Source organism: Salmo salar, chromosome ssa16 (genome assembly GCF_905237065.1).
Source record: "Salmo salar chromosome ssa16, Ssal_v3.1, whole genome shotgun sequence".
In the NCBI taxonomy this organism is placed as follows: domain Eukaryota; kingdom Metazoa; phylum Chordata; class Actinopteri; order Salmoniformes; family Salmonidae; genus Salmo; species Salmo salar.
The window spans coordinates 42,566,724-42,582,097 of NC_059457.1; the positions used below are offsets into that span (position 1 = coordinate 42,566,724).

Here is a 15,374-nt window from a genome sequence, read left to right on the forward strand (position 1 = left end):
CAAAGATTCCTAGATGCCCTTCCAGACTCCCTCCGCCTACACAAGGACGTCAGAGTACAACAATCAGTTAACCACCTAACTGAGGAACTCAATTTAAACTTGCGCAATACCCTAGATGCAGTCGCACCCCTAACAACAAAAAAACATTTATCATAAGAAACTAGCTCCCTGGTAAACAGAAAATACCCGAGCTCTGAAGCAAGCTTCCAGAAAATTGGAACGGAAATGGCACTACGCCAAACTGGAAGTCTTCCGACAAGCTTGGAAAGACAGTACCGTGCAGTATCGAAGAGCCCTCACTGCTGCTCGATCATCCTATTTTTCCAATTTAATTGAGGAAAATAAGAACAATCCCCCCCAAAAATATGATACTGTCGCAAAGCTAACTAAAAAGCAGCATTCCCCAAGAGAGGATGGCTTTCACTTCAGCAGTGATAAATTCATGAACTTCTTTGACGAAAAGATCATGATCATTAGAAAGCAAATTACAGACTCCTCTTTAAAATCTGCGTATTCCATGCAAAGCTTAGTTGTCCTGAGTCTGCACAACTCTGCCAGGACATAGGATTAAGGGAGACACACAAGTGTTTTAATACTATATCTCGTGACACATTGAATCATGGCCTCTAAACCTGCAAGCTGCATACTGGACCCTATTCCAACTAAACTACTGAAAGAGCTGCTTCCTGTGCTTGGCCCTCCTATGTTGAACATAATAAATCGTCTCTCTATCCACCGGATGTGTACCAAACTCACTAGAAATGGCAGTAATAAAGCCTCTCTTGAAAAAGCCAAACCTTGACCCAGAAAATATAAAAGACTATCGGCCTATATCGAATCTCGCATTCCTCTCAAAAATGTTAGAAAAGGCTGTTGCGCAGCAACTCACTGCCTTCCTGAAAACAAACCATGTATATGAAACGCTTCAGTCTGGTTTTAGACCCCATCATAGCACTGAGTCTGCACTTGTGAAGGTGGCAAATTACCTTTTAATGGCGTCAGACTGAGGCTCTGCATCTGTCCTCGTGCTCCTAGACCTTAGTGCTGCTTTTGATCCTATCGATCACCACATTCTTTTGGAGAGATTGGAAACCCAAATTGGTCTACACGGACAAGTTCTGGCCTGGTTTAAATCTTATCTGTCGGAAAGATGACAGTTTGTCTCTGTGGATGGTTTGTCCTCTGACAAATCAACTGTAAATTTCGGTGTTCCTATCTGGAGTCAATCTGGAGTATTTCTCCTGTCTTATCCAGTGTCCTATGTGAATGCAAGTATGCTCTCTCTTTCTTTCTTTCTTTCTTTCTTTCTTTCTTTCTTTCTTTCTTTCTTTCTTTCTTTCTTTCTTTCTCTCTCTCGGAGGACCTGAGCCCTAGAACCATGCCTCACCTGGCCTGATGACTCCTTGCTGTCCCCAGTCCACCTGGCAGTGCTGCAGCTCCAGTTTCAACTGTTCTGCCTGCGGCTATGGAACCCTGACCTGTTCACCGGACGTGCTACCTGTCTCAGACCTGCTGTTTTCAACTCTCTAGAGACAGCAGGAGCGGTAGAGATACTCTGAATGATCGGCGATGAAAAGCCAACTGACATTTACTCCTGAGGTGCTGACCTGTTTCACCCTCAACAACCACTGTGATTATTATTATTTGACCCTGCTGGTCATCTATGAACATTTGAACATCTTGTTTTGTTATAATCTCCGCCCGGCACATCCAGAAGAGGACTGGCCACCCCTCATAGCCTGATTCCTCTAGGTTTCTTCCTAGGTTCTGGCCTTTCTAGGGAGTTTTTCCTAGCCTAGTGCTTCTACACCTGCATTGCTTGCCGTTTGGGGTTTCAGGCTGGGTTTCTGTACAGCACTTTGTGACATCGTGTGATGTAAGAAGAGTTTTATAAATACATTTGATTGATTGATATTAGACCACATTCCTTGAGCAGAGCAATGAGGAGGCCGGCGCTGACCAGGAAGGGCACCAGGCTGCTGATGAACCAGCTGACCCACAGCTGGCCTGTACCAAGCCCCATGATCCTCATGGTCTCCTTGAGCCGTGCCTCCTTCTCGTACACCACACCCTTGATGATCATGGCCACCGAGTAGATCCACGCCAGCGTCATGAACAGGGGCAGCGAGCGGTTCAGCACGCGTAGAAAACTGGAAGAGGGATAGAGGAAAAGAGAAGGTAAGGAGGGAAGAGAGGTATGAGGTAGTATGGGTGGGTAATAGATAGTATGTGAAAACGTTTCATAGAGCATGAAAAAAAGAAAAAGTTAAGAGTGAGAGGAGGATGGGTAGGGAAAAAAGTTGATAAAGAGGTTGAGGAGGTTTTTAAATCTCAGTTGACTGAATTTGACAGGGATCCTACCCAAATGTGACTTAAAGTTCTACTCACACGTCATCTACGTAGCAGGGGTAAGGCATCTGCTGGATGTAGAGGCCAGTGGACTGCTCCACACCGCTCAGCACACGGGCCACAGCTCTCTCCACCAGGTCCTGTACATACACAAAGCCCCCCCAGATGTAGCGCATGTCACTGAAGGGGTCAGCTGCTGGGCCCGGGTCCCAGAACCTGGGGGGGAAACATTCCCATGAACATTATATTGGTATTGTAATGCAGCAGCACCATGGTTGTATCTAAAGCAATAGTGGAAGTCTATCAGGGGATAATGTACCCACAATTATTTTAGGCAGGGGGCAACAGAGCTAGCCAGGGTTACCAGCCCTTATTCTTTGTATCAGCAACTCAACTAATTGGGGCTGGTGAGGCTCACCAGCCGTACGGGGCCCTTAAAGCTGCCAGGAGGGCAGCACATGGGGGGGTTGGAGATAGTGAGAGGATGCAACAGGACAGACGTCCTCACGGTCTGCTAGAATCGAGGGGCTCGGTGTTCTACCCCAGAGGAGACAGAATTCTCCGGAGCGCAGAAGGCTGTAACCTGGAAGAGGTCTTCTGGAGAAGACCGGTTTCTTTTCGTTCCTTTTTCTTTATTGTTTTAAATAAACACCATTGAAACTGAGGTATCACACTTGTGTACGATCTGTGTAAACGTCTTCATCAAGCCCCCTGGTCTGCCACAACTGGTGGAGAATGCGGGCAAGTCTGACAACGTGGTCAGACCAGGGTTGACATTTACACAGTATCAGCATGGATGAGTTCGTTCGGGCCCAACAAGCACAACAGGACATTCAGGAACGAACGCTGGAAGAACACCGTCTACAGAGTGTCTGCCTGCGGAGGAAGTCAGGAAGCTGCGAGGAGAAACACAGACCGAATCTCATCCTATTCAGTTCTTAATCAAGAGGAGGATGATGACGTCGAGACCTACCTCTGCACGTTCGAACAGACAGCACTCCGGGATGGATGGCCCAAGGCCCCGTTCCTGTCCGGAGACGCCCAAAAGGCGTATTATGACCTCAACACCTAACTATGACTGTCTCAAGAGTGAGGTACTCAGCCGCTACGGGTACAGCCTGGCACGTCGGGCCCAACTGGTCCACAACTGGAGGTTCATAACTGGAGGTTCATGACCGAAGCTTCCCCCCGAGCCCAGATGAGCGACCTACTGCACATCACCAGAGCATGACTCCTAACCGACATAGCCACCACCCCGTTATCGACAAAGTGGTCATGGATCCCTTCTTTCGGGTGCGACCTTATGACTTGAAAAGGGCGGCAAGCCTACGCGCGCCCCAGACCTTGGAGGACCTCTTGGGAGCCGTGGAGACGCACCAGAAAACTGAGGCCCTGTTGAAGGGGATGCAGGCCGAGGCCGGGAACCCTCGAAGGCGACCCCACCACTGTACTCCCCAATCCGACAGTCAGCCAGGCTAAAGGACTGTAGACCCGCGGAGAGACAGCCGGCCCTTCGCCGACGACCCCAGGTGGATGAAGACTAAAGGAGGTGTTGAGTGTGGCGCCCGGGAACACCTCGCATGGAATTGCTGGTTCGAGAGGAGTCGATGCCATCAGCGGGTCACGCAATAAACTACGTCACCTCCTGTTGGGCCCACAGCGAACCGCCAGCACCCATGGTCCGGTTGAAAGTCAACGGTCATAACAGCCACGTTCTGTTGGATTCCGGGAGTGTGGCAACGCTCGTACAAGCGCGACTTCTGGACCATCCGACCGACCGTGGTGAGGAGATGTCCGTCTCCTGTGTCCACAGCGACACCAAGCGGTATTCAACTGGGCAGGCCTCCATCGTGACACCACAAGGGAACTGCCAGTTGGTGGTGGGTGCCATACCCAAGTTGCCGGTACCCCTCCTCGTGGGACGAGATTGTCCTCCGTTTGCGGCACTGTGGAGGCACGAGCTGGGTTGCCAACCCCGTGTCTACGGACCTGGAGTCGGATTCCGAGGGGGCGCCGGAACCAACGTCACCTAGTGAACAACCGGAGGAGCCCATGCTCCTCCTCCTCGATTTTGAGGGACCTGCCGACACACCTGCCCTGGGCCCCGAAGGGACAGTTCGGGACCGCCCAGTGGGAGGATCCGAACTTCAAAGTCGCGTCCCAAGTGATAACGGTGGATGGCCAGTACTTCTGGGGAAAAGTGACTAGCGATGTCACTATTTCCGAATAAAAAAGAACCTGTTGTATCAGGAGACGCACGAACAGGGGGAACTTCGAGGGGTGTTGTTGCTGCTGAACTTCGAGGGGTGTTGTTGTTGCTGAAGAACAGTCAAAACTGTTCTTCAGCTGGCTCACACTCATTTTTGGGGGTGCACCTGGGAATGGAGAAGACCCAGGAACGGATCACCGCCCGGTACATCACTGGGGCCAAGCTTCCTGCCATCGAGGACCTCTATACCAGGCGGTGTTAGAGGAAGGCCCTACAAATTGTCAAAGACTCCAGCCACCCTAGTCATAGACTGTTCTCTCTGCTACCGCACAGCAAATGGTACAGAAGCGCCAAGTCTAGGTCCATAAGAATCCTGAACAGCTAATCAAATGGCTACCCAGACTATTTTCATTGCCCCCTCTCTTTTAAACTGCTGCAACTCTGTGTATTATCTATGTATAGTCACTTCCACTCTACCTACATGAACATATTACCTTGACTAACCGGTTTCCCCGCACATTGACTCTGTGCCGGTAGCCCCTGTATATAGCCTCGCTACTGTTACTGCTGTTCTTTAATTATTTGTTACTTTTATTTTTTACTTAACACTTATTGGTTAAGGGCTTGTAAGTAAGCATTTCACTGTATTCGGCACGTGACAAATCTAGTTTGATTTGATGACCCAAAATACAACCAATAGCATTGTTCATATCAAACGTTCCCCTGAGTGAGTTTACCTGTCCTTGATCTTGTTGGTGCGTGCGACATCGTCGATGTCCATGCGGATCTTGTAGGTGACATGAGGGGGCAGACCGGGTAAGGACGTGTTGGGAAGGAGGAACACTATCCCAGCCCAGAACTCTCTCTCCTCCAACAGCTCCAAGGCCCTGTCAATCATCTGTCCCTCTGTGGCAGCACCCTCCAGCTTGTTCAGGGAGAAACACTGAAGGATAACAAGGACATAAGTAACGTTACAGTACAAAACAATGTACAAGATAAACATAATGTAACTCAATGTGAGGGAATGGGTGAAGCTATACACGCTGTAATAAGTACATACACAATGGCTGAAACCACAACTGTAGACTAGTGAAGCTAACTCAGACACAATGCCAATGAGGACTTCTAATTCAGTGGTAGAACAACTATACCAATTAGACTAATTAACGGTTAAGTAAAAGTTACACTAATCATGGCCTTGACAAGCTCTTCAGAACCAGGGTTGGTGATCACTGATCTACAATACGCAGCATAGATGGTTGAGTAGGAGGAGGGGTAGCTACCTGGGTGACTTGAGCCAGAGTGGTGATGGTGTTGTTCAGGTCGGAGTACACGTCCAGCCAGGTAGGAGGCGCTCCTTCTTTCCTGGGTTCATTGGGAGTGGACAGGAAGCGGGCAATACGCTTGGCTGTCCAGGAAGTGTTCTCCAGCTGCAAATTAACCAACACGGCCACCTCCGGCCGCCTCAGCAGATCCTGTCACACAGAGGAAGTGACACGGTTGGCCAAAACTGCCAAATGAGGAGAATTTCAATGGCGAAGGCCAGACTAGAAATAGTGCCACTCTCACCAGAGAGGCTCTAATTTCTAGAAGTTCTGGCTGGCTGGGTCCTATGGTATGGACTACTTGGCACTTAAGCAATGTATACAGTAGGCTCTTCATATACACAACATACAATAATAATAGTGACCATGCACTTTGGTTGTGATGTCATAGCTACAGCCACACAGAATTCACGATGACATTTTCTTAATCAAGACGGTTCCAGGTTTGTTGGCATTTTTAATGTGTGCAGTACCTGCAGCAGCTGTATCTCCACACTACTCTCCATGTAGGTCTTGATACCAGGTGCCACCTCCATCCAGGCACCATTCAGCTCCTCTAGGATCTGCAGGTCCTGGAAGGTCTTGTTCACCTATGAGTGAAGACAGAGGATCATAGAAGAAAACATAATATTTCATGAAAATAAATTGTTACAAACATAGAGCAAAGAGAAAATTGTACAACACCAATAAATACAGATCGAATGGAATGAGTGTGAAAAGACAACAGAGACTTGATGTACCTCTTTCATGATGTCGCGTACGGCAGGGGTGTCTGGTGTGTACAGCAGTTTGCCAATGAACAGGGGCTTGATCCCTCGCCACACAATGCGAGACAGTGGGTTGGACTCCAGGCTCTGGATCAAGCTTTTACAGTACGGGGCTGGGAGAACCAACACAACACCCATGTTAGGTAGGTTGTCGGCTCATCAGCTCACCACTTATTGTAAACAATACACCTTTTGAACATACATCAATTCATCCACCATCCAAAAAGAAGAAAACACATGTCAATCTAATTATCAAATCCCCTTTCATCCATCATGATCTACAGTTATGCTAGTTTTGACTTTCATTAGTATTAGCTAATGCTACCACACATAAACCCTATAGATATCTAGTGAACTTTGAAATCTCTCTCTCACTGGTGACGTTGTCCTTGTCCATGTCGTTGTCCTCGGTGCCGTTCTTGCCCAGGAAGGACTTGATGTCGTTGTCCTCGTACCAGTTGAGTGAAGGGATCCTCTCGCCACCCACCTCAGGGTGACCACACATAATCCTGGAGAAGGCCCTGAAGCTCTCCCGCGGCAGGGTTGAACGGTTCTCTGGCGAGAGCAGACGCAGCTCCGAGTTCAACTCCCTAAAGCTAGCGAGAGAGGACAGCTAGCGGAAAAAAAGAGCGAGTATGAGAGAAAAGAGGAAAAAGAAAGGAGAGAGAGAAGAAAGAGGGGAGATGCAACATTAGTGGATTTTCCTGCAGGCGGGTGTGAAGCATTGTTTTGCTACTACTGAGTGAGAATTTGTTTTAGGCAGTGTCACAAAGCTATCAAGGCAGGTATTCAAGCTTGAACGGCTAACTATAGAAATATCTCATTCTCATTTACCTAAGAGATATAGGAAAGAATAGAAGATGGTATTCTTACGTCATCCATGAGTACTGCCAACTCCTTGGACACGGAGGTGACCGCTTGACTGATGACCCGGAGGTCACCGGCGTTGGCCCTCAGTCTGTCTCTCTGAGGGAGGAAAGGACAGCCAGGATTAACCTTAGGATTTAGCTCGATCTGTTATCCACATCTAGAGACTCTGAAGATTGGACATTCTATTGTGCAATGATATTCTGTTAGTGTTAAGAGTATAATGCCACATTAGCACAAATGCTATAGTAAATTAGCTTTGTAAAAACCTTCAAACAGTTTTATTCCCCAATACAAATACATTTTGAGCTCACCTAAACATTTCTAATTAAAGACACATAATTGCAGAGGGTACGCTCATATAATAATCTAATCCAAAAGTAAATGGCCAAACTGAACAAGCAATTTACTCCACATTTCTTATAGAATTCAGTGGATTATATAGGCCAGACTATTATTTTCCACTGCTACTGTGAATTGAGTGCATATTTAGTAAGCGCTTTAATGTAGTACGTGTAACTAAAGTCTTTTGGAAGGTGGATGATAGACAGATGCTCTTAGCTTGTTCACGGCTAAGAACATGACACATCAGTTGATTCATTAACTTCATGCATACAGTAATTGATTCTTGGAAGACAATAATAAGCACCTGTTGTCAGGTAGAATTCATCTATAAAAAAGCAAGCAGACATACTATGTGACCCATTGTTATAGCATAGAAAAATACATTTTCCTCCAAGAGTGGCTGAATAGTTTTGTCATCAAGTTAATTTACATGCACTTCGATAGGAAAACAGCAATATATTTTTCCTTTCACAACAACATGAAAAACCACGGACAGAGAGTGTGCGACCTCAACTGACCGTGAAGAACTTGCTGAAGTCCAGCTGGGAGAGGAAGAGCTGCTCTGCTTGCTGCAGGGTGTCGGCTGGGATGGCACAGAGCTGGCTCTGCAGCTCCGCCATAGAATCCTCTTGATCTACAGTGAGGAACTGGCTCAGCACAGTGGCATTGCACACAATGTCCTTCAGCATCACCCCAGTGCCTGCCAGAGACACCTACAAATCAAATCAAATTGTATTGGTCACATACACATATTTAGCAGATGTTAATGCGGGTGTAGCGAAATGCTGTGTTCCTAGCTCCAAGAGTGCAGTAATATATATCTAATATAATATCTAACAGTTCACAAAAATACACACAAATCTAAAAGAAAAATAATGGAATTAAAAAATATATAAATATTAGGACGAGCAATGTCGGAGAGGCATTGACTAAAATACAGTTGATACATATGAAATGAGTAAATATGTAAACATTATTAAAGTGACTAGTGTTCCATTATTAAAGTGGCCAGTGATTCCATGTCTACATAGGGTAGCAGCCTCTAAGGTGAGAGGTTGAGTAACCAGGTGGTAGCCGGCTAGTGATGACTATTTAACAGTCTGATGGCCTTGAGATAGAAGCTGTTTTTCAGTCTCTCGGTCCCAGCTTTAATTCACCTGTACTGACCTCGTCTTCTGGATGATAGTGGGGTGAACAGGCAGTGGCTCTGGTGGTTGATGTCCTTGATGATCTTTTTGGCTTTCCTGTGACATCGGGTGCTGTAGGTGTCCTGGAGGGCAGGCAGTGTACCCCTGGTGATGTGTTGGGCAGACCGCACCACCCTCTGGAGAGCCCTGCGGTTGCCGTACCAGGCGGTGATACAGCCCGACAGGATGCTCTCAATTGTGCATATGTAAAAGTTTGTGATGGTCTTCGGGGCCAAGCCATATTTCTTCAGTATCCTGAGGTTGAAGAGGCGCTGTTGCGCCTTCTTCACCACACTGTCTGTGTGGATGGACCATTTCAGATCGTCAGTGATGTGTACGCCGAGGAACTTGAAGCTTTACACCTTCTCCACTGCGGTCCCGTCGATGTGGATAGGGGCGTGCTCCCTCTGCGGTTTCCTGAAGTCCACGATCAGCTCCATCGTTTTGTTGATGTTGAGGGAGAGGTTATGTTCCTGGCACCACTCCACCAGGGCCCTCACCTCCTCCCTGTAGGCTGTCTCGTCATTGTTGGTAATCAGGCCTACTATGGTTGTGTCGTCTGCAAATTTTATGATGAGTTGGAGGCGTGTGGCCACGCAGTCATGGGTGAACAGGGAGTACAGGAGGGGGTTGAGTATGCACACTTGTGGGGCCCCTGTGTTGAGGATCAGCAAAGCGGAGGTTTTGTTTCCTACCTTTACCACCTGGGGGCGGCCCGTCAGGAAGTACAGGACCAAGTCGCACAGCGCGGGGTTCAGACCCAGGTCGCCGAGCTTGATGATGAGCTTGGAGGGTACTATGGTGTTGAAGGCTGAGTTATAGTCAATAAACAGCATTCTTACATACTGTAGGTATTCCTCTTGTCCAGAGAGATACATGTGGTCAAGAAGATACCCAAAGACACAGAATATGTAAAACAAGTGGTCCCATGTGGCTCAGTTGGTTGAGAATGGCGCTTGCAACTTCAGGGTTGTAGGTTTGATTTCCACGAGGGACCATTAGGAAATTGTATACACTCACTACTGTAAGTCGCTCTGGACTATCTGCTAAATAATGTAAGTAGGTGTGTATATAGTCAGGTTTATGTTCACCGCTGATTCAATTAGGTTTTTTTCTGTGCACATACTACCTTGGTTGAACTCATGAGATACTTTTAGCCTGACTGGGAGTCAACATGTGGTTTACTGCAGTGCTTACCACCTGAAAGTTCAGGCGAGCCCTGAACAGCTGGTCTAGGGCAGAGGGAGACAGGCTGCCATTGGTCAGAAGAAAGTTGGAGAAGGTCTGATTGGCTCGCAGGTATTCTCCCACAGGAAGATCTATAACGCAAACAAAAAACATGAATCAGGACATAACAGGACAACAAAACAGCACAGACAGACAGACACTTGACACTTCATTGTTTTCTCCTGTTTGAGACAATCCACAAAGAGAATTTGCAGACTGCAATGCTCTGATCCGTATTCACTGTCTGAAGACAGCCACATACTTGGCCAGGCGCCTGGCCTCTCTCCAAGTCTCCGTATAGTATCTAGAAGGTCCTGAAAGCCAGAGAAGGCTGTCTGGTTGCCACTGTAGGACAGGATTGTCTGGGAGTCCACTAACAGTCGAGAGAGTCTGCAGGAGAAAAAAAACACTTGGGGTGAGATAAAACGGTTTTATGGATTGGTTGTTATACAATTAAAGCTTCATATCAAACAACTCAGTGGCATGCAGTAGGGTTGGAAGTCAACTCCAATTCAGTTTAAATAAAAAATAAACATGTTGAAATGTTCTGATTCCAACACATGCCCTAAATCATATACTTTAATTGTATCACATAATCTGGTTTAGAACACTTTTATCAGAACACATTGAAACAGAACTGGCCCAAATCCCTGATGTTCAACAACCACCAATTAAGTACTTTGGCCACACACAAATACACTGCAGTACACCCACATGGAGTTGTCAAAGTTGCCCACCCGCCCTGGGGTCTCCCCCTGAGTGGGGTTGTGGAAGCAGGGGTTGTTGATGTTGCAGATGATTCCCTGAACCCATGGCAGGGTGCCTGCTGAGGGAAGTGCCTTGTTGGGGAAATGACCTGGAATTACACACACACACACACACACACACACACACACACACACGCGTTAGCTGTGGGATTGACCTGAGACATGCAAAACACTGTTGAACTGTTGCCTAGTTCCTGTGATAGATTTTGATGTGTGTAATAATCACACTCCTTTCAACACAGTAAGATTGGCCTTGTCTCTGAGATGTCTGTCAGAACATTGTTAATCCAATGAGTCCCACCTTCAAACCCCTTTTAAACATTGTGTGTTTGAACTACAGACGATCAGAATCGCACATAGCTGCTGTCACGTACACCACACAGTTGTCACTGACTAGTTGGATCTTCATTTTCCACTGAGAAAACAATTTCTGTACTTACAGCATTCATATACATTCATTTTTATCAGGTTTTTGCTTTGGCTAACCTTATTCTTATTGACGTTTGTCAATAAAGCTCATGAATGCAACTGTTTATGTCAAATTGTGTTGTGTTCTACGTGTTGCCCTGGTTGTCCTGAAAAGAAAAGGGTAAATCACTTCATTGTGAGGCTAAATATAAGGGCTGGACACACCGATACATTTATTTGCTATTTTATTAGGATCCCCATTAGCTGTTGCAAAAGCAGCAGCTACTCTTCCTGGGGTCCACACAAAACATAATAGACAAGAACAGCTCAAAGACAGAACTAAATTTAAAAAAAATAAAATAATTAAAAGGCACACGCAGCCTACATATCAATACATACAAACTATCAGGTCAAATAGTCAGATAAATTTAAAGGCCATTTTTGCTGGGGTCTCGAGACTGATAGGATTCATGTGAGAGGCAACCAGTCATGATGTGAACCATGGACAAATGTAAACACTGAGATTGAGCTAAAATACATACAATGTTACATCTGTGAAATTGACCCACTGCATGACAAGAGTCCACAAATAAGCAAGACGACGATGAAGAGCAGAACAGGCTGGAAAAAGTCTGGCGGCACCCAGAATCACTCTCACCTAGCTAATCAGCTTATGTGGTTGGCTGGAAATTTCTGAGGCAGGGAGGGAGAGCTTAACCTGTGTGTTACAGCAGAGCTGGTAGGCAGTTGACACGAGAGCAACACTGTCAACACAAGAGTAGACTGACTGATGGGCACTCACATTGGCTCTGTTTGTAGGGAGGATGAGAGTGACGCACTGAGATGAGGATGAGGAAGAGGAACAGAGGCCAGACCAGCTCGATAATCAACTGGACCTGGAGGGAGGGAGGGATTACATCATCACTCACATTAGGCTAATAGTGGCTAGCAGCTACCACTGCCTTATGTTAGGAGTCTTAAGACAACAGATTGCACCTGTAGCTTAATGGTCAAAAAGGCCGAATTCATTTGTTAGGTTACATCATGGATATCAATTTCATTCATGATTTAAAAAGGGGACATGGTCAATAGGAACGTTAGAATCAGAAGTGGTACATAGAGACATGTTGGCTTTACATAACAAGTGGTACACACATACATGTTTGCTCTTTATAACACGTGGTACATTGAGACATGCTGGCTCTTTATAAATGGTGGTACATAGAGACATGTTGGCTCTTAATATCCTAATTTCATCTGTTAATGTGATGTAGGGCCAACTACTGCTACACCACTGAACATGTGCCAGTTCAGTTCCCACCTTGTTCCTCCTGCGGTAAGTGATGTTCTTCCAGAGCAGGAGCAAGAGCTGAGTCCCGATCCCCATGTTGTGCTGCAAGGTGCTACCAAGCCATAGTGCAGCACTATAGGAACAAAACATGAGGGAGAGCAGTTGGACACCTGTGTCTTGACTAAAAAAGTATTTTCTGACCGAAGAAAATGAACTAAACAACAGCAGTGTGAGCACCTCGACTTGGAAATGTAAAATTAGCAGAAAAATTGGGATATTTGTTATCTTAACATATTCCTTATTGCCAGAGTACATGGCTAATTCAGGTGCTGACAGGAGCACACTGTCCTGTAAGTCCCACATCCTCACAGGGAGTCTGAAGACACTGATAGATCACGACAGGCCAGCTTAATCCAGACAATAAACATTCTCTTTAACAAACATCTGTACTTCACAGATGCAGTGTAGCTTCAGTTGGAAAACTTTGAGTAATGTCATCTAGTGCGTGATAAATATTTAACAAAAACGCAATGAAATAGCATGAAGATGAGGGTACTATGCTATTACGTCACGGAGGAGAGAACATTAATCTGCTCAGGACTCCCCCTAAATTGATCCTGCAATCCTCATTATCCCAATTGGTTTACGTGATTCTGAGATTTCTAAATGAAATTTTGCTCAACAAATGCTTCCACGTCTTATCATTTGTTGATAAACAGCATTGTGTCATCTAAATGAATTCACCAGCAAATAAGTGTGATTTCACTTGTAAATTCACCTCACTCATTTTTCATAGGCCTATCCCTAGTGCCAAGCTATTATGTGTGCATTCATCTGTGTTCAACGATGCACTTTATGCGCATTAAACCTTTATAACATGCTCATTATCATAATGTGCAAATAAATTAATACAATACATGCTCAATAAGTTCGTTTTCTTTAAACATCTCCACAACAACCAGATCAAAATGGTAAGGCTGATGTCAGACATGGAATTGACTATATGAAACACAATTCAATTGAGAACCCAGATGGGGCCTGGATGAATGACACTAGTAGAGATAGAGCAGTAGAGATACTCTGAATGATCGGCTATGAAAAGCCAACTGACATTTACTCCTGAGGTGCTGACCTGTTGCACCCTCGACAACCACTGTGATTATTATTATTTGACCCTGCTGGTCATCTATGAACATTAGAACATCTTGGCCATGTTCTGTTATAATCTCCACCCGGCACAGCCAGAAGAGGACTGGCCACCCCTCATAGCCTGGTTCCTCTCTAGGTTTCTTCCTAGGTTCTGGCCTTTCTAGGGGGGTTTTCCTAGCCACCGTGCATTGCTTGCTGTTTGGGGTTTTAGGCTGGGTTTCTGTACAGCACTTTGAGATATCAGCTGATGTAAAAAGGGCTTTATAAATAAATTTGATTTGACTAGAGGTCAGAAGACAAATTGGCCTACTTAAACTAACCTGGTCTACCCCCATAGAGAATATTAACTGACCTGGGCTCAAATTAAATACCGCACCCTAAAATGAATAAGAGAGACATTACTAAATGTTTGACAATGGATGACAACATATTTTGAAAGTATTCTCAACATTTCACACAATTTGGGGTACACACCTGAGAACGTATGTCAACAACATGCCATACCAGGCAATGCTACACAGCGATCACTCAAATGTAGGCTAACACGTTCATTACTAATGAATTCAATTCAAATTAACGTCTTAATTAATCAAATTATAACTAAATTAAATGTAATCATTTACAGGGCTATATACCAGTGTTATTCATTCAAACAAAGTCAGCAAAAATGTTTGATTATATGAACATTTTTGAACAAACTATAAAAGCAGACAAATAATTATGTAACATTAAAATAAATGACTGGTTATACACGTTATCATAGCTACAAAAATGGACAGAATATAACAATTGTACATGCTCTTCTCCCAAAGTGATGCTAACGCGTTTGGGATAAAGCAGCCTACGCAGTATTAAGGATTAAATTAGGTAATTTAGCCGAAAGAGAGGCATCCCGGGACAATAATGTAATAGGCTCACCTTTTGCATGAATGACAATATTCCTATTTATCACTGTAAATGTCCCAAATAAGTATTTTCGGTTCCGCATTGACGTAAACTGTGTGTGTGTATCTCATGTGTTTGTAACTGGAGATGAAATCTACAGACTGCACGCCCACTGGTGGATGTTTATTGGCTAAAGGAGGATTATGACAGGGGTTACAGAAACCGGTTTCCTGTCTCATTGGTTGCAACACCGTCAATTCTACCGCTATTTTGGTACACAAATGAAGCTGGTTGGCCAGGAGTATGACACGTACAGTGTTACACAAGGTCGATTACTACTACATAATAATGGTCTCTTTCAGAATGAACCATAAGTATTACTCTGCGAATCATTACCTGAAGAAACTCAAAAAATACATTAACATTGATTGTGCTTTTTGTCTCGAACATCCAGAAACAGTTTCGCATTTATTTTGGCATTGTCTACATGTAAAACAATTATGGAAAGATATTCACAGTTTTATAATTGTTAATATTCTTGAAGACTTTTGTTTTTTTATGGGAGAATGTGCTGCTCGGTTTCCTTAACCATAATAAA

At 45.1% G+C, this 15,374-nt stretch overlaps 1 protein-coding gene across 2 annotated transcripts in view; it reads right to left on the reverse strand.

Moving 5' to 3' along the window:
• abca7 (ATP-binding cassette, sub-family A (ABC1), member 7) overlaps nucleotides 1-14,930 on the reverse strand; it is a 42,484-nt gene extending 27,554 nt beyond the window's left edge. Inside the window, exons 1-15 of one of the 2 annotated variants that reach the window (XM_014149316.2) lie at nucleotides 14,810-14,930; nucleotides 12,773-12,875; nucleotides 12,254-12,347; nucleotides 10,991-11,132; nucleotides 10,539-10,666; nucleotides 10,247-10,368; nucleotides 8,381-8,575; nucleotides 7,524-7,616; nucleotides 7,026-7,263; nucleotides 6,624-6,763; nucleotides 6,357-6,473; nucleotides 5,842-6,033; nucleotides 5,296-5,501; nucleotides 2,389-2,565; nucleotides 1,928-2,150 (exon numbers count right to left, since the gene is read on the reverse strand). In XM_014149316.2, coding sequence (XP_014004791.2) covers nucleotides 1,928-2,150; nucleotides 2,389-2,565; nucleotides 5,296-5,501; nucleotides 5,842-6,033; nucleotides 6,357-6,473; nucleotides 6,624-6,763; nucleotides 7,026-7,263; nucleotides 7,524-7,616; nucleotides 8,381-8,575; nucleotides 10,247-10,368; nucleotides 10,539-10,666; nucleotides 10,991-11,132; nucleotides 12,254-12,347; nucleotides 12,773-12,838 — 2,133 coding nt within the window. In that variant the 5' untranslated portion in view covers nucleotides 12,839-12,875; nucleotides 14,810-14,930. The remainder of the gene's footprint in view (nucleotides 1-1,927; nucleotides 2,151-2,388; nucleotides 2,566-5,295; nucleotides 5,502-5,841; nucleotides 6,034-6,356; nucleotides 6,474-6,623; nucleotides 6,764-7,025; nucleotides 7,264-7,523; nucleotides 7,617-8,380; nucleotides 8,576-10,246; nucleotides 10,369-10,538; nucleotides 10,667-10,990; nucleotides 11,133-12,253; nucleotides 12,348-12,772; nucleotides 12,876-14,809) is intronic. The other variant, XM_014149317.2, reaches the window with a different exon arrangement.
• Between the last annotated feature and the right edge of the window lie 444 nt (nucleotides 14,931-15,374).